This window comes from Myxine glutinosa, chromosome 9, assembly GCF_964187855.1.
Source record: "Myxine glutinosa chromosome 9, kmMyxGlut1.1, whole genome shotgun sequence".
In the NCBI taxonomy this organism is placed as follows: Eukaryota; Metazoa; Chordata; class Myxini; order Myxiniformes; family Myxinidae; genus Myxine; species Myxine glutinosa.
In genome coordinates, this window is record NC_136269.1 from 145565269 (window position 1) to 145590972 (window position 25704).

The window sequence follows — 25704 nt, forward strand, 5'->3', positions numbered from 1 at the left end:
AATGTACCATGAATCCTATCCCATCCAGAGCCAAAGCTCATTGTACAGGGTAGTTTTGTTTTATTAAGGTATATTGTCAATAAATCGGGAACTCACTTGTCTGTGTCAAACACATAGCATTGAGCAATTATGTGCTGATTCTTAGAGACAGGCCAACATGGTGGCCATCACCTAATGCCTCGGAGCAAGAGGTGCACAAATGTTTTGGCAATGACATAATGGGGCCCATGATTTGGTGCCAAGGTTTGTCAGACTGATTTTTGACTCTTCTGGATCAACTGCGATGACTTCTGTCGGTGGTGATATTGCCGGGATCATTCTGGCAGTGAAAGAACGTGATCGTGCAGATGCGGCATGATCGCAACAAATCGAACCACAATCTTATGATAAAGTTCTTACAGCAAAGCCATTAAATACAAATACATTAGGAATCCAAAGAACAAATACATCAATACGCATAAACAAAGTAGTTCCACAAAGGGGTAGGTGCTGACCATTTTAGCTTCGTGGGACAGCATGCAGCGTTCGATCCGCAGTACACGTGAGATGTTGATTGAATCTTGCGCCAAAGAGTTTAGAGAATCCACGACACCATCCACGAGAGCAAGAAGCAACACCCAGATGAACTTAAGAATGTAAACCAGCCGCCGCAGAATGTTGTCTGGCCGATTCTCATCTTCGTCCTCGGTGCTTATTAATCCATCATCACTTAGTTCGTCCACGGAATCTGAGGATTAAAGGCCCGGCATAAGTTTAAAGGCAAACATTACAAATATAATAAACAGAAATATTCACACTCTATCTTAAATGACTCTTTTCTAACTACTCATCTCAACGAAACATCCGCAGTGTCCCTCTAACCTGCTGTTGGTGTTTCTCCTCTTTCAACTGTGCTCTTTCTGTTCATGTTCTGTGTTCTAGCTCTTCCATGAGCCTCGACTTTGTTTACAAAATGGTATCATACCCACCCGAAGGCAAACCATAGCATCACTCCATCTGAGATTTTAAATGTCGAACCTGTATCTTTCCTCCAACACCTGGTCACAACTAGTCAAGGCACGTTCTAATGTGTGCTCTCCTTTTGTGTATTATTTCAAAATTAAAGTTTTATTTTGGACATGGTACGAGGAACGGAGAGTACAATGACTGACTCCACCTATGCTTTGGTTGGCGAGATCGCACAAAGGTAGTGCACTCACCTTTGGGCTATCTAGTCTGGGTTTGCTCTGTGGTCTGACAATCCACCGTCACCTTGGCGTTTCACAGGTCGGACATGACATCAGAAAGTATACCGTTCATTAAATGGTCTGACAACAAAAAAATCACCTGATTAAAAACATCCACTTCTGAAACAAATCCTGGAAGAAGTGCTTGGTTTGAGCCGCTTGGTTTGGCCTTCTGATATGATATATCTTAAGGAAATGATGTTTTAAAGTTAGCATCCATGATTTAACATCGGATTTTCGACCACAAAGTTCATCCTTGATGTCTCCAGGTCCTCATATCTTGCATGACTTTTTACATTACAATTGTGTACAGTTGTTGATTGGATATTTGGGTTCCTATAATGTGCATTGCTCCCTTGAAAGCAATGGAGATTAATGTCCTGGGCATCAAGGAAAGTAAGGCCCAAAGTCCTGCAACTTGCACATAGTAAGCAGATGGTTTCTTCTCTGGTTTCTATCAGCTTTCATTGAGTCTCACATCTGTAGCTCTCCACCTATCCAGGGCTTCAAATGACTGTCCATGACAACTCAATAATTCAGTGCTTATCTATCTATTTATCAAAAAAAATCTATCAACATCTATCTATGAAAAAATATAAACATATAACTATCTAAAAATCAAACTTTCCACTCACACTCACGACTTTGCCACCAACCCCAACACTTTTCTCTTACATCTGGAAGAGTCTTGTATCTGTCCAATCCCACTCTTCCCTCGAGGCCTTCATTGCAGCTCAGAACACTCTCATGTAGCCTCCTGATGCTTACCTGAGATATTCTCGACTCTTACCTGCCCCATCGGCTTATTTTTCTCAACACGTTCCCCATCATTTTACAATGTCTCCATATTTGTCCCATGTCCACCTATGCCTTACTACTTCAGTATATTAACCCTTGACCTGCTGTTCTTAAGCGTCTTTATAAAATTTCAACATTGTAAAAAACAAAAAAACAATTAAAATGCATCACACTTCCAATTGCTCAAACAAACACACACACTCACTTCGTATACAAAATAAATAAATAAATAAATAAAACAATTAAAATGCATCACACATATTGCTCAAACAAACACACACACTCACTTTGTATACAAAATAAACAAGTGAATCCTCTTGGATTGCGCTGAGGTTCGGGCATGGAATTTCTAGGAGGAAGTATAATTTGTATGCAATGAAAGTACATGTAATATGGGATCGAGTAAGATCGAGTAAGCTTCACCAGTGCGCGTGCGCGAATTTACGTCACGTCGGCAGCGAGAAGGCGTTCCCCAACACGAACCAATCAGGAACTGCCACGCCCACTTATATGATCTCAGAATTCCTGTGACAGGAATTAGCGTTACACTGGCTGGAAGTCATTCGCTAGAGGCGCTTCCTCAGCGCCAATCACCAGTGCGCGTGCGCGAATTTACGTCACGTCGGCAGCGAGAAGGCGTTCCCCAACACGAACCAATCAGGAACTGCCACGCCCACTTATATGATCTCAGAATTCCTGTGACAGGAATTAGCGTTACACTGGCTGGAAGTCAATCGCTAGAGGCGCTTCCTCAGCGCCAATAAATACATAAAACAATTAAAATGCATCACACTTGTTCAAACAAACACACACACTCACTTTGTATACAAAATAAATAAATACATAAAACAATTAAAATACATCACACTTGTTCAAACAAACACACACACTCACTTCGTATACAAAATAAATAAATAAATAAATAAAACAATTAAAATGCATCACACATATTGCTCAAACAAACACACACACTCACTTTGTATACAAAATAAATAAATACATAAAACAATTAAAATACATCACACTTGTTCAAACAAACACACACACTCACTTTGTATACAAAATAAATAAATAAATAAATTAAACAATTAAAATACACGACACCTGTTGCTCAAACAAACACAGACACTCACTTTGCCTCTCATGCTTCTTCCGTCTATGTCTTTGCCGGTGTTCTTGCTCTCGTTCCTTCAGCGCTGACTTTGAATCCGTGACCCATGCCGTGTAAGCAAACTGCACAACAAACCCAGTCCAGTCAAAGAGCAAGTGATGGCAGAAGGTAAAGATTTCTGATGCGGTATAAACACCAAAGAGGTAACCTGCAGCACTCAGGCATTTAGCTTCTCTCTAAGACAGGCACCTTTCTATATTTAAAAGGGAAATAATAACATGCAAAATGCAAAACAAAAAAAGATACAAAGATCACAAGATACAAAAAAAAACCCACAAAGAAAGCAGAAATAACAAACAATGAAAAATAAATAAATATGGAGATTGACATAAATAGGAAAGAGAAAAATAAATGTAAAGGACAGTAAATGTTCACATAATGAACAAACACGTGATGCAAATGTACACATGCAAACCAAATATATGCATAGATATTAAAGAAATTAAAATGAAAGGTCACAAAGTTATAAAGGACAGCAGTTCATGGGGGAGGGGTGAATATATAAACAAGGAGAGGAGAAATTAAGAGGGTTGAGATGAGAAAAGCAAATTAACGAAAGAAAAAAGGACGAAACGAAGACGGCGAAGGATAAAACAATCGGGAAAACTAAGAAGCGTTTCTAAAACGAAGTAAAATGGCTGAAAATAAGGGCATGATGGTGGAGCGGCCGGGGCCTTGCGGAACATGGAGATGGGAAATGAGCCAAGATGAGGCAAGATGCACCAGGAGAATGGTGAAGATGGGCAAGTGATTATGGTAAAGAATGCTTGATACATCAAATATGATTGGTAATGTGATGGGCTCTTTGTGATTTCAACAAGGAAAGATTTAACAAACTGTCTATTTGTATTAATATTATACAGGTGTTTACGTTCATTGGAGAGACGTTCCTCAGACTTCAAACATCCAACGTCTGGTCTTCATTCACTACACTACCTCTTACCCCTACATTATACCTGCCTTACCCTACCGTGCCCATACCTCACACCCCTTTTACCATTTTCTCTGATTTGCTCTCAATAGTTGTTGATTAACTAATCAATCCCCCATCCCCACTGTCAACTCTCTTTAATTCCTATTCCATTATTCCTCAATATTTTGAAATCATTTGTTGGGAATTGGGAATAGGAGAGTGAGTGACTTGAGGAATATGAGTGATGAGGAATAGAACAGGCAGGAAGGATTGGAATTCAGGAAAGGAAGGCTGAAAATGCAAGCTTAGTTTCAGCTAATGAGGGAGATACAGAGAAGGAAACGGGAAACAAACAGAGAGACAGATGAAGTACAGAGAATAAGGCAAACAAAGAAGAGGGTAGTTATGGTTGTGAAGATCCATAGTCAAAAATAAAATACCAGTGGTCCTACAGCTCACCTGGCTGGTTGCCAAAAAGGGGATTGATGGATGGATCAGGGTAAAAACAGGAGCTGCATTTAAAATACACATTTTAGGGCAGATAATGTTGATACGATGTTCACAGTCATGAAACTCACAGCTGTCAATGAGCCTTAGGTTTCATGATGTCGCCCACTTCTGGTATGATGATGTCATTTCCTGGTGTATCAAAATTAGCCACATTTGATAATGTGCAAATACAAGGTGTCGATAAATCATATTTTTCAACATATTGCCCACTTTCTGTATTATGACACTAATGGTGGCCATATTATGTTTTGGATCAACTTCATTTCATCAAACATCCACATAGGCAGTCGATCATGTATTCTAAGTTTCGCATTGATCGTTTAGGCAGTTTCAGAGAAAATGAACTTTAAAGGTTTTCCTTTGATCCAATATGGCTGCCAGACCGTGCGACCAATGACGTCATTGTTATCAAATAAATATTTCCTACGTGTCATCGATCACAAATTTAAAGTTTCACATCGATAGGTTAAGCAGTATCAGAGAGTATTTTAAATGGTTTTTGTTATGATCCAATATGGCTGCCATACCATGTGACCAATGAAGTCATTGTTCAAAATATATTTCCCTTGGGTAATTGATTACAAATTTAAAGTTTTGCATTCATTGGTTATCATTGCATTGCCATCATTGCTTCAGATATCAAATCCTTCCTCTTCTCTAATGGCTTGATCTCTGATCATCAATTTGGATTCAGACCAGGTCATTCTACTCTGGACATGTTGCTTCTGCTGTCTCAGCAATGGATGGAGGTCCTCAATGCCAAACAGGAAATCAGAGCTGTCTCACTTGACATATCACGTGCCTTCGATACGGTCTGGCACCCAGCTCTGCTCACCAAACTCACCTCCTATGGTATTCAGGGAAATCTCCACTCATGGCTTGCGGATTTCCTCTCTGGTCGTAGGCAACGTGTGGCCCTGAATGGATTTCTCTCATCTTCCCTTCCTGTTCTGGCTGGAGTTCCCCAAGGTAGTGTTCTGGGCCCTGTGCTATTTCTGGTCTTCATCAATGACCTCTCCGACTCTCTGGAAAATCCTCTCTATCTCTTTGCTGATGACTCCACTATCTGCCGCTCCATTCCTCATCCCTCAGATCGGCAGTCTGCAGCCTCCTCACTCTCTGCAGACCTGGACAAAATCACAGACTGGTCAAACAAGAGGAACATGTCTTTCAATCCTGACAAATCTCACACTCTTACAATGTCTCTCCGAAAGGACCGACTGGACAACCCTCCCATCTACTTTCTCAACAATCCTCTCCAAGAAGTTCTGTCGCTCAAGCTTTTGGGTCTCACTATCTGCCATGATCTTTCTTGGGAAAACCACATTTCCAAGCTGGCCTCCAAAGCCAGTCACCGACTGGACATCCTCCGTCGTGCGAAGTCCTTCCTTGGCACACCTGAGCTCCTCACCACATACAAGGCTTTCATCCGCAGCTCAATGGAATACTGTTCCCCCCTCTGGGCTGGTGCTCCTGCCTCACACCTTGCTCGGCTTCACGCTGTTGAGGCCAAAGCTTTCAGAATCATTGGAATCTCCTGCGATGTAGTCAACTCCGAGGGCCTTTCACTCACTCACCGCAGGCAGGTTGGTGGTCTTTCTGTCTTCTACCGACTCCTCTCCGGCCTTGCTCCCCCAGCTCTCTCTGTGCTCTGTCCCCCCAATATTCCTTCAGGTCGCACAAGATCTGCCTGCAACCCTCTTATGGTTAAACTGCCAAAGTCTAGGCTCTCTGCTCACCTTCACTCTTTCATTCCCCTTTTCTCCCGCCTCTGGAACAAACTCCCCCACTCCCTTCAATCCCACTCCTCCCTCCAGGTCTTTAAAACAGCTGTTCACCACCATCTCTTATTTTCCCCCATCGAAAACCTTGATCTTTTCTACCCCCGGTAATTCACCCAAGAGTCCTTGCAGTGTTCATATGTTTTATTCCTCTCCCACCTCCCCCCAAGTCCTCCCGATGTCCCTGCTCTGAAATGTTGTGTTTGTGTCCTTCCCCCTCTCTCCCCATCTTGTCTGCCGCTCCCCTTGTTTTTTGTGTTTTGTGTGTCGGTTTGTCTTTTTGTGTGATTAATGTTAGCTCTTTCACGAGCCTCGATCTTGTATACAAAAAAAAAGAAAAAAAAAAAAGTGGTTTGAGAATGAACATTGTTAAAGGTTTTCCTTAAATCCAAAATTGCAGCTAAACCAGATTGAAATTCCAGCATATTTGGGACCATAACTCCTTATGATGACCTACTTATATGTGGATGGATAGGATGCCATGAACACACTTGAGTTATACCACACCAAATATAATTTTAGTAAAGTTTGGTCACAATCCCATCAGCAGTTTCAGAGAAAAAGCTGCAAGTGTTTACTGTTCGGATGAATGGATTAACAGACAGACTGATGGACTGACGATGCGTCATCCCACAAGCTCACCTGAACTACATCCAGTTGAGCTAAAAACAAACGCACAACCCATGAGTATCAATGCCCAACAGGCAAGGCTGAGGTGTGACATAATTGACACCTGCCATGTATATGATGCCTGCACAATCATGGACGAAGACCACGCAGTGGTAAAATGTCGTCTGAATCCATTCATAACTTTTTGAGATATCCTGTTCACAAACAACCAAGAAAGACATCATGCAGATCACGATACTTGTGAAATTCCCAAAACAAATTTGACCCTAAAAATAATTCGTGGTTGAATTCAATGACCAAATATGCAAATCCTGTTCAAATCTCCAGTCAATTGGATGAAAATTGGCCATTTTAGAAAATCGGCCTATGTTGACCTTTTGATTTCTAAAATAATTAATGGTTGAATTCAGTGACCTGATATGCAAATCCTGTTCAAATTTCAAATCAATCGGATAAAATTGAGGATTTTAGAAATCCCACATAAGTTGTTGAACTTTGGCCTATGTTGACCTTTTGACCTCAAAAATAATTGGTGGTTGAAATCAGTGACCTAATATGCAAATCCTGTTCAAATCTCAAGTCAATCCAAAGAAAATTGACAATTTTAGAAATATGGCCTAATTGGCCTATGTTGTTGACCTTTGGCCTATGATGGCCTTTTGACCTATGTTGATCTCTGTGATGAAATATGAAGAAGAGGATTCGAATGGAATAGCCTTAAGAAGGGGATATAATGGGTTGCAGAGAAAGGAGGAGTTTTGGTTTCGTATCAGTCTTTTGTGAGCGGATGATCGAGTAAGGTATGACAGGGAATGAATTATTAGCTTGCTTATGGACAATGAAATGCTAGTAGAATCTTTGCTGTAGTTCTGATATTATTATTTGTTCTGTGCGTATATGGTATGTGGAGATAGATTTCAATAAAGCCTCATATCTGGGAAATGAGGTCTCGACCTGATTCATAACAATTTATTGAAATCCATCTCACCACTCGAGTGTCATGGACAAGTTTCTCAAACCAGAGAGGTTCGAAGGCGATCCCAATGCCAGCAATGCTGGCCGACGCTGGACCCACTGACTCAAGTCCCTAGAGCTCTACATGCGAGCCTTGCCCCAAGCCGCAGACCAAGCCACGGACCAACAGAAGATGGAGGTTCTCAGACGCAACGTGCCCAGCGATGTCTATGACTATTTCTCCCAATGTGAAACCTACGCCGATTCTGTAGCGGCCCTGCAAGCTCTCTATGTAAAACCACGAAGCACTATTTACCCTCGACATTTGCTCGCTACATGCAGGCAAGAGGCTACTGAGAGTTTGGATCATAGTAAGGGAAACATATGAAAATCTGTTAACTAAATTGTTACCAAAAAATTTCTTCACCAATATGTTTGTAAAGGTGTGTAATAACACGTGTTAAAATGTTGAAGGTCAACTCTCGTGGGAAACCCAGAAAAAAGCTGTTGAATTCGGGTACCGAAAAATTATTTTCGAGAATTTTTATTTTTTTAAATCGGCCCTTAAGTAACTTATGAAGGGTCAAATAAGGGTTTTTCATGATTCTGAGTTGATTGTTAACATTTATATTTCACCACAGACACTCCTTTGTGGAAAAATAATTTCTAAATATATCTCATTTCCTACTTTGCAGGACATGGAGTCTAGCAATATGGATGAAGACGTTACTCCACCTGTGCTCAATTGCTTCATCTGTGCACGCTCGGATACACCAGCTGAAAGGCTCATACAGGCAACTCCAAAGGGATACTCAACTTTATTGAAACAAGCAGAAACTGTCGAAAATGTTACTGTTGTGGAACGTATGAAGGAGGCTCAAAAGGAAGGAAAACTGAGGTACCACCAGAAGTGTAAAAATGATCTGTACAACAACTTTGTTGCAACCACCAAGAAGTCAGCTCAAGCATCAAAGGCAGAGAAAGAGTCATCAAAGTTGAAGAGAAGACGCACTACTTGTGAGTTCAGTTCATCAACTGGCTGCAGTTCTAGAAGATCACAGTCAGTTGACCTCCTGTATAAGGATGTATGCATTCTTTGCAACCAACCAGCCCAGCTCTACAAAAATAATCCAGCACAAGCTAGAAAGAAATACAGAGTGCCAGATAATTTGACTGCAGATACACTGAAGGCAAGCTTGCTGAAGACAGCACGGAGTCGCGGGGATGACTGGGGCACTGAAGTCACTGGACGCCTGGAAGGGATCAACGACTTGGTAGCAGAAGAAACACTGTACCATTTGCGATGCAAACTTATGTTTGCGAGAGGTGACAGTTTGTCCAAGACTGATGAGGAAGGAAAAAGGAAGAGAGGACAGAGGAGTATTGATGAGGAGCGAGAGGCAGTTTTTATTGAATTCTGCGAATGGTTAGACTCAGAATTAGAGCATGGGGTAATGAACATGGACCAAGTCCATGAAAAGCTGCAGGAGTTTGATCAGTTACCAGAGAAGAGCCTTTCTTATTCAAAGCATTGGCTAAAGATAAAACTTCTAGAGAAATACGAAGACACCTTGTATTTCACAACACAGGAAAGAAGGGCAGATGTACTCTGTCTCAAAGATGGCACCGACAATATTCTGCGAGGGCATCATGCTAATCTTGACCATGGAGATGAGAAGACTCAGATCATAAAGACGGCACTCAAGTTCATATCCAATGATATTGCCTTGATTGATTTAGGTCCAAAGTCATACCCCACCACACACAGTATGACTGACATCGATAGTCAGCTGACACATGTTCCTGCAAGCCTTCAGATGTTCTTGAGACCGATTGTCAATACAGACGAAAGAGTTGCCGTTTGGGGGCAGAATTTTATTAAGGCCTGTCGACCTCGGTCTGGAGTATTGCCACACCAAATGGGGCTTGCCATACAACTTGATCATAGATTTGGGTCAAAATGGATGCTCAACAAGTTCCACCGGCTGGGATACACTGAGTCTTACACGGAGACACAAAACTACAAATACTGCTTCCTTAATAGTAGGAGTGGAGATGATGTTCCAGATACTTCTGGCACTCTTGACACCATTGTGGAGGAAACCGATGAACAGATCAATGATGAGGTTGCGGTTGATGCTGCGCTTGAGGATCAATCAGTGATGACAGCCAAAGTGCCAGCCAGTGAAAGTGAATTGTCAAGTAATGATCAGGTGGTCTTTATGGAGGTTGGGGAAACAAACAATGCAGTCACTCAGTTTGTTGGAGACAATATAGATTTAAACATTGTCTCTATTCACGGAAACACTCCCTTTCACTCAATGGGTTGGATCGAAGTCACCACTCCGGCACCACCTTTGCCAGATCCACAGACAACAGCAGCTTTCCCCCGGGTGAAGTTGAAGGCACTCGACAAAGCTAAGATCCTTAGAGGAACTGAAGTAAAGATTATTCCATTTATGAACAGGAAACAGATAGGAACGAACGCGATCATGTTTCTCCCCCTCGCTGAGCTTTCCTCCTCCCTGGCTCATGATCAGCCACTCCTCACTCCAGGTGACACACTCTGGGCAGCGGGGTGGGTGATCAAAGCCAACGATCCTGAGTTCCCACACTCCAACTGGAATGGCTGGATGAAGAGAATCCATGCTAATGATGCAAAGCAGAGCACACAGATCGAGTTCCTCCCAGTTATTGAAGGAGACCCTAATGACCTCAACACCATCTTCACCACTCTGAAAGAGTGCATACGGCACGCTGGGGTCGCTATAGTGACCTTTGATCTTCCGATTTCGCTGAAGGCTGTGAATATAATAAAGCAGGCAAATCTACCCGTCATTCCAAGGTTGGGTGGTTTTCACCTGCTGAAGTCTTATCTTGGATCAATGGGTAACATCATGGAAGATTCTGGACTACTAGATGTGATCCAGTTGATCTATCCTGGAAGTACGACAGCCAACCACATCATGGATGGAGGATGTTTTGACAAGGCAATCCGTGTTCACCTCCTCATCGAGGCAGCCATCTATCAACACATCATGAAACTTGCCTTCACTGAGGAGGAGCATGGTGACATGAAGACCTTCATGGAGAAGGTGGCTGATGGGAAGATGGGAGCCAGACACTCAGACCCAGTAATGCCAGTGTTTGAGCAAAGGTTTGAAGAAACCTTCAAACGACTCGCAAAAGGAGGAAGAACACCTGCACTCTGGGTGGAGTACCACCACATGGTAGATGTGATCAAGGTCTTTATCAGAACCGAGCGACTTGCAGACCACAATGGGCATCTGTCCTGCATTGTTACCAAGATGCTTCACATATGTATGTGAAATAAAAGCTACTTTGTGTGTAAATGTAAAAGTGAAAATATAAATGTTAACAATCAACTCAGAATCATGAAAAACCCTTATTTGACCCCTCATAAGTTACTTAAGGGCCGATTAAAAAAAAAAAAATTCTCGAAAATAATTTTTCGGTACCCGAATTCAACAGCTTTTTTTCTGGGTTTCCCACGGGAGTTGAACTTCAACATTTTAACACATGTTATTACACACCTTTACAAACATATTGGTGAAGAAAATTTTTGGTAACAATTTAGTTAACAGATTTGTGAAATATCTCATAAAATGCCCTATCAGTATACGCAGGAGTTATGACAACTCGGCAAGGACGGTGGAGTGCTGGATCAGACAGCCCTCAATGATCTAATGCGAGATGCTTTCATTACTGGTCTCCTTTCTCCGGCCATCCGTCCACGGCTGCTAGAGACCAAGACTATGACCTTTCAGGCTGTGTATGAAGAGGCCCGAGTTTTGCAGCTGGCTCAGACCTGATTGGAGACATATGGATGACCTTATCTGACAGCGAGCGTTGCTACCGCCGAGAAACGCTCGGACGTGGTGTCAGCTGCAGGGTCAAGTTGTCAGTCGCACGCCATTTGCCTGGATTTTCTCGACGAGAATCCAGATGCCGAGGAGAGCGGTTTGGTTACTACGGCGGCCACGACCCCTGCTGCGATGACTGGCAAATGTTTCTTTTGTAGGAATCGCAGACACCCTAGGAGCTTATTTCCTGCTAGAGATGCGCTGTGTAATAGTTGTGGGAAGAAAGGACATTTTGCCAAAGTCTGACGATCAGTTAAGACCAGACAAACGACGCTCGTGGGCGCGTGCGCCTCGAGGACAGCTCTGGGGGTTGCGCCTTAGGGCCTGGCGTGGGCTATGATTCCTGTGGTGATTAATGGCAAAGCTGCAGATGCTTTGATCGACACTGGGAGAAGTGAAAGTTATGTCAGAAGGATCTTGTTCGCAGACACGGCTGGTCCACTGTGCCGGCCACTCAGCGCATGTACATGGCATCAGCGGCCCTATGGCAAAGCTCTAAAGGATTCTGTGTGGTGAACCTGGTAGCTAATGAGATACTGTACTCGGATGTTAAAATGATGGTATTGCCGAATCTGTGCCCTGATGTTCTTCTGGGTCGTGATTTTTTGAATAGGCACTGGAATTTAGAGATGCGCTTCCATAGTGCACAACCCTCTAAAGTCTTCTCGGTAAGTAGCTTGACGGAGATGTCGATTGAACCACCCCTGCTGTTCCCATGCCTAACCCCTAATTGTCACCCTATAACTTTGAAGTCTAGGCAATATTTGCACCCAGATGCACAATTTATCGCCGACGAGACCAAGCGGCTTCTAAACGAGGGTATAATTGAGCCTAGTAGCTCGCGCTGGAGGGCTCAAGTGCACGTGGTCAATAACCCTAATCACCAGAATAGTATGGTCATTGACTATTCTCAGACCATCAATTGCTTTACCCAACTTGACGCCTACTCACTACCCAAGATGGATGACATGGTCAGAGAAGTATCTACCTACTGGGTATTCAGCACCTTGGACCTCCAAAGTGGGTACCACCAGATACCTATCAGGGAGAATGATCGACCTTACACCGCTTTCGAATCTGGTCAAAGGTTGTATCAGTTTCATACAATTCCCTTGGGGTTCGTGTTTCCAATGGGTGATGGATGACATTTTAACCAGGGAACAACTGAAAGATGTTTTTGTGTATGTTGATAATGTCACCGTATGTAGCCGCGATCAGATAGAACATGACTCAAATTTACAGCAGTTCTTGGATGTCATGAAGAAATACAGACTGACCTTCAACGAAGAGAAGTGTAATTATTCCGTCCAAACAGTGGATCTTTTGGGGTATACCATGACCGGAGGGGAGATACGACCTGACGCCGCTCAGCTACAACCTTTGCTTGAAATGTCCCCTCCCACTGACCGTGCGGCCTTGCGCAGAGTACTGGGACTGTTAGCGCATTAACCCAAGTGGATACCAGGATTTTCAGAGAAAATAAGGCCTTTGGTGGAATGCAAAATATTTCCACTGAACTCTGACCACTAAGGCCGCTTTTCAACTATTGAAAACAGACATAGCTAATGCTGTTGTGACCTCAATCAACGAGGATATTCCTTTTATGATCGAGACAGATGCCTTGGACTGTGCTATCGTGGCTACCCCCAATCAAGCTAGGAGGCCGGTCACATTTTTCTCTCACACACTGTCTGATAGTGAAAAACATCATTCCGCTATCGAGAAGGAAGCTTACGCAATTGCGTAAGCCGTCAGACGGTGGCGCAATTTCCTTCTCGGGAAACATTTCCAGTTAATCACGGACCAGCAGTCCGCTGCGTTCATGTATGACGGACGCCATACACAGAAGATTAAAAATGAGAAAATCGCTCGCTGGCGCGTAGAATTAGCTGACTTCAGTTTCGGCATCATTTACAGGCCAGGACGAGATAATCTGGCTGTTGACGCTCTGTCTCGACCTGTCTGCTCGGGAATGACCACCGGCAATTTACAGGATATTCATGATTCGTTCTGTCACCCTCAATTGGCTCATTTCGTGTGAAGCAGGAATTTGCCTTTTTTCTATATAGGACGTCCGGCGTCTTTGCAAGACATGCTCCGTGTGCGCCGAAGTTAAACCGAGTTTTTATAAACCATCTATGGGGACGCTGATTCATGCCGGATGGCCATGGGAGCGTTTGAACATCGATTTCAAGGGTCCGTGGCCAGCAGCAGAGGGGCGCCGATACATTCTTACTGTTGTCGACGAGTACTCCCAATTTCCTTTTGTTTTCCATGCGCTGACAATCACTTCTGAAACGGTGATTGAATGTTTGTGGCAATTGTTCTTAATGTTCGGATATCCTGCTTTCATTCACTCCTACAGAGGTACAACTTTTATAATAATAATAATAATAATAATTCATTTATTTTGTATAGCGCTTTTCAAGAAGCCCAAAGGCGCTTAAATGTCTCGAGAGATTAAACCGTTTCTCCAGGATCGAGGTGTCGCCACTAGCCGTACCACGGCGTACAATCCTCAAGGCAATGGCTTGGTGGAACGTTATAATGGGATTATCTGGAGAGCCGTGTCTATGAGCTTGAAGTCGCGTGGTTTACCTTTGCAGCAGTGGGAACGTGTACTGCCTGATGCACTGCAAGCAATCCGGTCGTTATTGTGTACCGCTACGAATGAAACTCCACACAAACCAATGTTTCACTTTCAGCGACTTAGTGCTAGTGGGCGAGGGTTGCCCTCTTGGTTGGCCAGGCCCGGTCCGGCTCTTCTGAGAAGAGCGGTCAGACAAAGTAAATACGAGCCGTTGGCGGATCGCGTAGAAATTCTAGAGGCAAATCCAGAGTATGCTCATGTGAGGCTGCCGGACGGACGTGAGACTACTGTATCTGTTCGCCATCTCGCGCATTGCGGCGAGGGAATCGAGCATGTTGCTGACCACAAGAGAAACGGAATCTCGGGTTCACCCGTCAAAGCAAAGTCGCAGCAAGGATCGACCGGGGATAAAGTAATGATTGATCATGTCAAGGTAACGGAGATCCCGTTAGAGTCAGGGAGATCTCAAAAGGGGCAGAATGATGAGGAAGATTCTCTTTCTGAATCCGGGGACCCTGGAACTGAGGGACCTATCAAACTCGTGCTGGAAGATTGTGCCAACCTCCAACCCGTTTTGGTTGGTAGAGCTTTGCTTTGTTACTGTTGAGTTGCTTACTTGTTTGTTCGCTAGCTTGTATTTTAATGGAGGGTGAATGTGATGAAATATGAAGAAGAGGATTTGAATGGAATAGCCTTGAGAAGGGGATATAACTGGTTGTAGGGGAAAGGAGGAGTTTTGGTTTCGTATCTGTCTTTTGTGAGCTGATGCTCGAGAAAGGTATGACAGGAAATGAATTATTAGCTTGCTTATGGACAATGAAATGCTAGTAGAATCTTTGCTGTAGTTCTGATATTATTCTTTGTTCTGTGCGTATAGGGTATGTGGAGATAGATTTCAATAAAGCCTCATATCTGGGAAACGAGGTCTCAACTTGATTTCATAACAATCTCAAAAACAGTTGGTGGTTGAATTAAATGTCCTGATATGCAAATCCTCTTTAAATTTCAATTCAATTGGATGAAAATTGAGGATTTTAGAATTTTGACTTAAGTTGTTGACCTTTGGCCTATGCTGACCTTTTGACCTCAAAATCAATAGACTTCTTGAATTTGATCAACTCTCTGAGGTGGTGAAACATCGTGAATATCAGAGACAAAATGTGACCTGTGGGCGATTGACATACAAATAGACAAACAGAGAGACAGACAGAATAACAGACCAGCCCAACCAATATACTTACAAATATTCGATTTCGCAAGTAACAGATAAACAGAGAGAGAGAGACAGACAAAAAGACGGACAGAGGTGAAAAGATAACCTCTGTCCACCTTCGGTGGCGGAGGTAAAGAGACTGATTTTAGCGATATTTACAAATGACTGCCCGGCACAGCATGGATTTACAATGCCATGGAATGATGAATATTTAACATAAAACACGGTCAGAGTAAGATGGTGATCAAAGATAGTTATCTCATATTTGTTGGTATCATAACACAAACACACAACACAGCCACAGCTAATGAAACACAAGCAAACACAGATATGGTTATTGAAAACAACAAAGCCAGCCAACATGGCGGCGTCTGCATGAGAGAGACAAACAGAGGAAGGGACTGACGATGAGATTTCATGTGCAGTTGGAGAAGCATGCAGGTTGATCAGGCCACAGAAAAGGAGTGTGATGTGCCGAAGCATAGGCATCAAAACACTGGATTCAGGTGGAAAGGTGAGCTTACGGCGAGCTGCCAGTCCATGCATTGGGAAGGAATTGGGAAGGAATTGGAGGGGACAGGGTTCAGGTACAGGGATCAGGAAAGGCAGCAAAGGTCACATGTCATTGATGTGGAGAATCAGGTCCTGAAACCAGGACAGGGCCTTTGGCACTGTATAGCCTAGCTTTTGCAACATCATCTCAGAGGCTAAGTAATAGTACTCATTGAAAACGTTGGGTTTAACCCACAAAAAGGATATCATCCTACACCTGACAATTCAACCAAGGCTGGAGGGGGAATAGAAGTATTTGATTAATTAACTTGGATATGTAAATAATGTCAGGTTAGGTGTGAGGTGTAAGAAACAGCAGTGCAATATAAATTATTAGGAGGTCAAAGGTGAGGCATGAATAGAGAAGCAGTGAAAATGTGAGGAGTGGGACCTTGTCAAGTTAGTAGAGTGAGCAAAAGAGAAAACAGAGCAACTAGCATGCGCGTCGATCATTAGCGCAGCGTGAGATGGAAATCAATGGATGGACTCATGATCTCATGGATGATCTCATGGATGAAAGGATGGATGGAAATGTGGATGGATGAACAAGGCAGTACCTTAATGCCTCTCACTACCCAGCCAAGAACTCGCTGTGGTAGCTTTAAGATATGCTTTGGCAAGGCTAGCATTGAGGAAATGACCTTTCCCAAGGCATGCTGGGGACAGGACACAAACCAGGGCATTAGTATGAGTTACCAGCCTGGTTGCATTGCGCAAACACCGGGTGCAATGATGGGGGAAGGTGAGGGACAAAGAAATGGTTGTGAGGTAAGGCAAGGCAAGGCAGTGAGGTAAGAGGCTAGAGATCGCTGATGGGGTCACGAGGTTTGCAGAGCAGTAGAAGAGATGCAGTCAGGCCGTGAAGGTCACTGAAGGCACACTGAGGGGAGGGTGAGGCAGGGTTAGGCAGGTGATGTGTGGTGAGGTGAGGTGAGATAGTGTGATGCAAGGCAAGGTGAAGTGAGGTGGTATGAGGTGTTGTGAGAGATACACAGCAGATTAATGAAAGGTGAGGCAATACAGGCTGAGGAAAGGTTGTGTATACAAAGTGTGAAAGATTCAATTCGGTAAATCAATGTGAAGATCAAATAAATGGCGGAAGGAGGTCAATGATGGTAAGGCCTAAATGTTGCAGAAAGAATCGCCATGAGAAAAGGGGGGGAAAACGTATGTTTGATATTTGTTAAATTCCTTTGAAATGAGGTTAGAAGGATCAAAGGTAACCATATTGACCTACCGAATGAGGACTTACAAGGCGATGGGATAATGAACAGGTTATCCAGGCGAGGTGAAGAAAGGTGCATCCAGAGAAATCAACAAGTTGAGCTCAATAACAACTCAAGCATCAAAAGGGTGCGGATGAATCATTAAAAAGGTGAGGGGTGAGGTGAGGCATCACGTGCCTTGGACTGTTAGACATCAATACGTGCATGCTCATTTACACATGGAGGGATGAAACATGTTCATTTACACGAGTCACCGATTCAAAAGGTGATCAACAACAAACAGAAGGCCCAGCTTATCGAGTTAGTCTCTGTGACCTAAATGTGGTCCCTTGAGGACATCAAAACAGTCGGGTGATCATCTCCCTGGACAATTTGTCCGAGCCAAACGAGACAAGCTCCTTCCTTTAGGACAGTTGCTCGAGCGTTCTCAATTAGAGGAGGAACATGAGATTTGAAAACAAATATTTTCAGCCACTGAATTATCCCTTTCTCGATTTCACATCACCCTCTTCCTAGTAACCTCACCATTCACATCATCTACTAGGTTTTACCTCATCTCTTCATGCAACCTTTACATCAAAATAACCACATCTTTTTCAGTTTACACCTTTACCTGTAATATTTCACCAAATATCTCATCTCGGTTATAAAGTCAGAATAATCTCGGTATAATCTGATAACTTTTCCACCTCTTTTCATTATGTACCTCATAATGATTCATCCTGTTCATGCAACGCGTTTTCTCATATTCTGTTTGGGTTAAAGTTAAACAAGGATGCACACAAATAACTGTGACATAAAAGGAAGGCATTTGGCCTTTCAACACTGAATTATATCAATACCAAGTAAATTAAATCGATCACTTTATCGACTAAAATTCACCAGGATTGGGGTTGGGAGGGAGGGGGGGGGGGAGGGCAATGAATGTTAACAGTGGGGCAGCAGGTACGGACATCAATCAAGCAGGGTTAACATATATATCACATCTATTGGCCTGAGGAAGTCTGCTGTGAAGCGGGTGAAACGTCGCCTGAGACCAGGTCTGCACTTGCTTATTTGCTCACATTTGCACTTTGCATTCGGGCAGGTAGCGTTTTCCCGGCATCCGCCAAACCCAGATTTGTCCGTCGGACTGCCAGGTGGTGAAGCGTGATTGATCACTCCAGAGAATGCATTTCCACTGATCCAGAGTCCAATGGCGGCGAGCTTTCATCTTTCCAGCCGACGCCTGGCATTGCGCATGGTGATCTTAGGCTTGTGTGCGGCTGCTCGGCCATAGAAACCCATTTCATGAAGCTCCCAACGAACAGTTGTTGTGCTGACGTTGCTTCCAGAGGCTGTTTGGAACTCAGTAGTTAGTGTTGCAACCAAGGACATACGATCTTTACGCACTACGTGCTTCAGCACTCGGCTGACCCGTTCTGTGAGTTTGTGAGGTCGACCACTTCGCGGCTGAGCTGTTGTTGCTCCTAGACGTTTCCACTTCACAATAACAGCACTTACAGTTGACCGGGGCAGCTCTAGCAGGCCAGAAATTTGACTAACTGACGTGTTGGAAAGGTGGCATCCTATGACGGTGCCACATAGAAAGTCACTGAGCTTCTCAGTATGGCCCATTCTACTGCCAATGTTTGTCTATGGAGATTGCATGGCTGTGTGCTTGATTATACATATCTGTCAACAATGGGTGTGGCAGAAATAGCCGAATGTGTCCACATACTTTTGATCATGTAGTGTATGTGTGTGTGTGTGTGTGTGTGTGTGTGTGTGTGTGTGTGTGTGTGTGTGTGCGTGTATGTATGTATGTATGTATATATATATATATATATATATATATATATATATATATATATATATATATATATATATATATATATATATATATATATATATAATATTATATATATATATATATTATGTATATATATACATATATATCAAAGATCCTGAAACTAAATGCTCAGAGGGGTGTCCCTACTCCAATACCGAGGCCAGGACGTCCCGGCAGAACCACAAGGAGGGATGATCGCCAGCTGCACCGGTTAGTCCGCGATGGCCGTACCAAGTCAGCTAATCGGCTTAGGGCTGAATGGCAGCAACTGACAAATGTGCCTGTATCCAGAAGGCTAGTCAACCAACGACTGGTTCAAGCAGGCTATTGTACCAGGCATCCCCTGAGAAAGCCATGCCTGACCAGACAACACCGCCAGCGCCGATTGCAGTGGGCCAGAGAGCACCGTCAATGGCAGCCAGGACACTGGAATCACGTGATCTTCAGTGACGAGTCTAGATTTCTGGTCTATCATCAAGATGGCCACGTCCGAGTGCGCAGACAAGTGCATGAAGCCTACAACGAAGATTGTATAGTGCCAAAAGTCCAAGCTGGAGGTGGTGGGGTGACCGTTTGGGCTGCTTTTCATGCAGGGGGCAAAACTGACCTGGTTGTTCTGAATGGAAACCTGAACCAGTTCAAGTACAGGGCCATTCTGGAAGAAACATTGCTTCCATTTGCTCGTGCAGCCTTTCGAGGAAACTTTGTCTTCCAAGATGACAATGCACGACCTCATCGTGCTCGCATGATCCAACACTTTCTTGCTGACCGTGGTGTAGAGCATATGGAGTGGCCTGCCATGTCCCCGGATATGAATCCGATAGAGAACTGGTGGGCAGAATTAACGCGTCAAATCGACCACTTGTACCAGCAGCCGACCTCTGTGCGTGAATTGCAGCAGGCTATTGTCACTGCATGGCAAGCGATTCCTGTCCAAACCTTGGCAAATCTCGTGAACAGCATGCCTCAACATGTACGTGCTCACGTGCTCTCCAGAATGCTCGTGGGGGTTACACGAAGTACTGAACTGTAATTTTACTGTCCATAATCCCAGTCGTAATTTAACTTTTGTTTTTGTTAAAAAAAAATTTGGCTAATGTGCAAAATAAAGAGATACATCTGGAAAACGTACAGAGGTTTAACACAGTACTGTCCATGAATTGAGTTCGATATCAGTTTACATCACTTTCAAGGATCAATTTATTTGTTTCGAAATGTCAAATGTGGTTTTTGTTTCTTTTAAAGGTCACATTAACAAAATCTAGAATAATTTCAACATAATTCCAATGAACTTTTGGTTCTATGACATCTTGAAAAGTAAGTTCACCCCACAAAAAAAAATTCCATATTAAATGCCAAGTCTGTATATATCTACACATCTGGACAGTGTCTGTGTTGTCACTTAACGACTTCCTCAAACTTTTGTTTCTGTGGTTGTGAAGTGTTTTTAATAACGTGGTGGTGAGGTATTTTGAATTATGTGGTGGTGAGGTGTTACGCAAGGCTAACCCCCGCTCTAGCGGGGAAAATGGCCTTAAAACGATCATTCATTCATTCATTCATTCCTTCATTCCTATAGGTTTTCTCTGCTGGGTAGTGCATTTCACAACAAAGACAACCATGAGCACCATCGAGTTTTCAAAATACCTCCGGGATAGGCCTTGAATATCCCTTGGAGAACAGTCAAGACAATCATTAATAAGTGGAAGGCGTATGGTACCACCAAGACCCTGCCTAGATCAGGCCGTCCCTCCAAACTGGATGACCAAGCAAGGAGGACACTGATCAGAGAGGCCACCATAAGGCTAATGGCAACTTTGAAAGAGCTAAAGGCCTTTATGGCAAGGAATGGTCACTGTGTGCATGTGACAACAATATCCCAAGCACTCCACAAGTCTGGCCTGTACAAGTAGGATGCCATTACTCAAAAGCCCACCTTGCGTCCCGTTTAAGGTATGCAAAAAAACACTCCGGATATTCTGAAGCCATGTGACAAAAAACGTTTTGTGGTCTGACAAAACCAAGATGGAACTTTTTGACGTTACGTTTCATACAAACCCATACAAACCCATTACAGCACATCACCCAAAGAACACCATCCCTACTGTGAAGCATGGTGGTGGCAGCATCATGTTATGGGGATGTTTCTCATCAGCAGGGACTGGGACACTTGTCAGGATGGAATGGAAAATGAATGAAGCAAAATATAGAAAATCCTCAAGGAAAACCTGCTGCTCTCTGCAAGAAATCTGAAATTGGGGACGGGTTCACCTCTCAGCATGACAACGACCTGAAGCACACAGCCAAAGCTACACTGAAGTGGCTAAGGAACAAAAAGATAAATGTCCTTGAGTGGCCCAGTCAGAGCCCCAACCTAAATCCAATCGAAAATCTGTGGCATGGCTTGAAGATTGCTGTTCATCGACTTGACTGAGATTGAACAGTTTGTGCAGAAGAATGAGTAAACATTGCCCAATCAATGTGTGCAAAGCTGGTAGAGACCTATCCCAACAGACTCTCACCTGTAATTGCTGCCAAAGGTGCTTCCACCAAGTATTAACTAAGGGGGTGGCAGAGGCCCCAGCAGAGGCAACCTAAAGGAACAGCTGATTTTATTCTGAAATAATCAGAATCACTACAATTTAACACAGGTGGAGGACAACTAACTTTTTTTTCTTTTTTTGGTTTGTATACTGAATCGAGGCTCGTGGAAGAGCTAACATTTATTTCACAAACAAATCAACCAGACAAACAAAATATACAAAAAGAGGGAGCGGAAGACAGGATGGGGAGAGAAGGGGAAGCACACAACCACAACATTTGAGAGCAGAGAGAAGTGTGGGAGGGAGAGGGCTTGGGGGGAGGAGGCGTGGGAAGGGGGAGGGGGGGGAGAGGTATAAAACACAAGGGGACCGAAATTAGCGGGGGTAGAAAAGATCAAGGTTTTGGATGGGGGAGGATAAGAGATGGTGGTGAACAGCTGTTTTAAAGACCTGGAGGGTGGAGTGGGATTGAAGAGAGTGAGGGAGTTTGTTCCAGAGGCAGGAGAAAAGAGGAATGAAGGAGTGAAGGTGAGCAGAAAGTCTTGATTTTGGCAGTTTAACCATAAGAGGGTTGGAGGCAGATCTTGTGCGACCTGTAGGAATATTTGGGGGACAGAGCCGAGAGAGAGCTGGGGGGGCAAGGCCAGAGAGGAGTGGGTAGAAGACGGAAAGACCACCAACCTGCCTGCGGTGAGTGAGTGAAAGGCCCTTGGAGTTAGCTTCATCGCGGGAGATTCCAATGATTCTGAACGCTTTGGTTTCAACAGCGTGAAGACGAGCTAGGTGTGAGGCAGGAGCACCAGACCAGATGGGAGAGCAGTATTCCATAGAGCTGCGGATGAAAGCCTTGTATGTGGTGAGGAGCTCAGGTGTGCCAAGGAAGGACTTCGCACGACGGAGGATGCCCAGTCGGCGACTGGCTTTGGAGGCCAGATTTGAAATGTGGATTTCCCAGGAAAGATCATGGCAAATAGTGAGACCCAAAAGCTTGAGTGACAGAACTTCTTGGAGAGGATTTTTCAGAAAGTGGATGGGAGGGTTGTCCAGTCGGTCTTTTCGGAGAGACATCGTAAGAATGTGAGATTTATCAGGATTGAAAGACATGTTCCATTTGTTTGCCCAGTCTGTGATTTTGTCCAGGTCTGCAGAGAATGAGGAGGCTGCAGACTGCCGATCTGAGGGATGAGGAATGGAGCGACAGAGAGTAGAGTCGTCAGCAAAGAGATAGAGAGGATTTTCAAGAGAGTCAGAGAGATCATTGATGAAGACCAGAAAAAGCACAGGGCCCAGAACACTACCTTGGGGAACTCCAGCCTGAACAGGAAGAGGAGATGAGAGAAACCCATTCAGGGCCACACGTTGACTACGACCAGAGAGGAAGTCCGCCAGCCATGCGTGGAGATTTCCATGGATACCAAAGGAGGAGAGTTTGGTGAGCAGAGCAGGGTGCCAGACCGTATCGAAGGCACGTGAAATGTCAAGGGAGACAGCTCTAATTTCCTGTTTGGCGTTGAGGACCTCCATCCATTGTTGAGAAAGCAGAAGCAGCATGTCCAGAGTAGAGTGACCAGGTCTGAAACCAAATTGATGATCAGAGATCAAGCCATTGGAGAAGAGGAAAGATTTCATATCTGAAGCAATGATGGATTCCATGACTTTGCTGATAATTGGGAGAAGGCTGATTGGCCTGTTGTTGCTAGGATCTGTTTTTGCACCTTTTTTGTGCAAAGCGGTGATGTTGGCTGATTTCCAAGCAGATGGCAGATGACCTTGAGCAAAAGAGATGGTGAAGAGAACAGAAAGAGGGAGTGAAAGAGTGGAAGAACATGATTTTAGGACCCGTGGGCTGATGCCGTCAGGACCAGTTGCAGAATCAGAGTCGAGGGTTGAGGGTTGACAGAAACTTTTCCACCTTGTCAGGAGGAAAGGACATAGAGTCTAGGAGCAGCTGGGTACGACTGGGTATGGTGGGTACAGAGAGGGATGGGTTTGGGACACAAGATTTAGAGGCAAACACAGAGTTGAGGCATTCAGCTTTTTCACGTGCGGAGTCAGCCGTTAAGCCGTTTGAGGTGAGGGAGGGGATGGAGGGGGAACAAACACCAGAAACAGATTTGTCCAGATGCCACCAGGATTTGGAAGAGGGAGACAGATAAGAGAGTTCGGTCTTGAGAACAGTGCGATATTGTTTCCTGGCTCTCCTGAGGGTGGACACACACTTGTTTCGGGCTTTGTGAAAGGAAATGAGATTTCCTTCCGTTGGATTTGCTTTCCAGGAGACGAACGCAAGTTGTTTCAGGGCAACAGCCTCACCACAAGATTCCGTGTACCATGGACGGGAGGAAGGGTATGACAACTGAAGACGAGATGGGATAAATCTGTGCATGAAAGAGAGCAATTTACTTTGAAAGAATTCCCAGGATGAGTTGATGTCAGAGGCGGTAGAGATGGGAGACCAGTCCAGATGATTGATGGCTGCTTGAAGACCGCGCCAGTTGGCCTGAGTGAAATGCCAGACTCGTCGACGCTGAGGAGGCTCTCTGAGAATGGTCAGAGAGATGTCCACTTTGACAAGCACATGATCAGATGAGCCGATTGGAGCAGAAGAAGAGCAGCAGACATTTTCAGGGAAGTTAGTCATAACCAAGTCCAGAAGAGAAGATGCTCCGTTGACTGAGATCCGGGTCGGGAAATTGACAGATTGTGTCAGTCCCAGTGAGTCGCAGAAGTCCTTTGCTGAAGAGCCATGGCTGGTGAGAGAGGTATCCACACCTGGCCAACTGGCATGGTGACAATTGAAATCACCACATATGAGGAAGAGAGAGTTGGGATGGGTAGATAGAAGTTGGTCCATATTATCAGACAGCGAGATGTAGATGGAGTCATCACTGTTTGGTGGACGGTACAACACACATATGAACAAAAGGTGGGAGCAAAGGGGAAGCCGTAGCCAAAGGTATTCCTGGGGGTGAGGTCGAGAGAGGGCAGTGGAGGGCGAGTGAGGAAGAGTTTTTTTATAAAGATAGCAACCCCACCTCCAGGACGAGGCTCAGGTCTATCATACCGGAGGAGGGAGTAACCTGGGAGAGATACCAAGGCATCAGAGACATCATGAAGGAGGAAAGTTTCTGTTAAGCAGATCACATCTGGTTTGTCAGAAGCAACCTGTATGGAGAGATAAGTCAAGTTTGAGCGAAGGCCCCGGATGTTTGAGGTCCATACCGTTAATGAAGAGGAAGGGGGAGCATCGGGTACAGAACAGGGGGGGAGGGGTAGGGTAAGATGTGGAAGAGGAGGAAGAGGTAGGGAGAGCTGTTGAAGGTGTGTAAGAGATTTCAGTGATTTCAGAATAGCTTGGAGAAAGGGAAGAATGGGGCGGACAAAAGGTTTTATGGAGATTGGGTGAGGCACAGTGAGGTGTTATTTGAGGAGGGGGAAGAGCGAGGCAGAAGGTTGGGGGAGATGAAGGTGAAAGTTGGAAAGGGGAAGAAGCAGGGAGGATGCTTTGAGGAGGAGGGGTGAGAGGGGAGTCTAGGAGGGGAGGAGCGAGGGAGAGTCTCAGAGGGGAGGGGTGTGGGGGGAGTTTAGGAGGGAGGGGAGGGAAGGGGCAAGGGGGGAGATTTGAAAGGGATGGGTGATGGGGAGGATTTGGAGGGGAGGGGTGATGGGGAAGTTTTGGAGGGGAGGGGGGATGGGGAAGATTTGGAGGGGAGGGGTGAGATTGGATTTTGAAAAGTGTACGATTCATGGGAAACGAACATTTTTTGCAAAATGAGTTTGACACCTTCGAGTCAAAAATACGTTTGAGGAAGCTGAAGGAGGGGTGGAGCTCTGGAGAGTTTAGGGAATGTAGAAAAGAGGAACTGTAAGAGATGGTATTAT

General features: G+C 44.3%; 1 protein-coding gene across 1 annotated transcript in view; it reads right to left on the reverse strand.

The window, feature by feature from the left end:
• Positions 1–25704, reverse strand: part of PIEZO2 (piezo type mechanosensitive ion channel component 2) — a 474200-nt gene that overhangs the window by 106626 nt on the left and 341870 nt on the right. Inside the window, 3 exon segments of the mRNA XM_078785142.1 lie at positions 495–727; positions 3158–3257; positions 16780–16878. Coding sequence (XP_078641268.1) covers positions 495–727; positions 3158–3257; positions 16780–16878 — 432 coding nt within the window.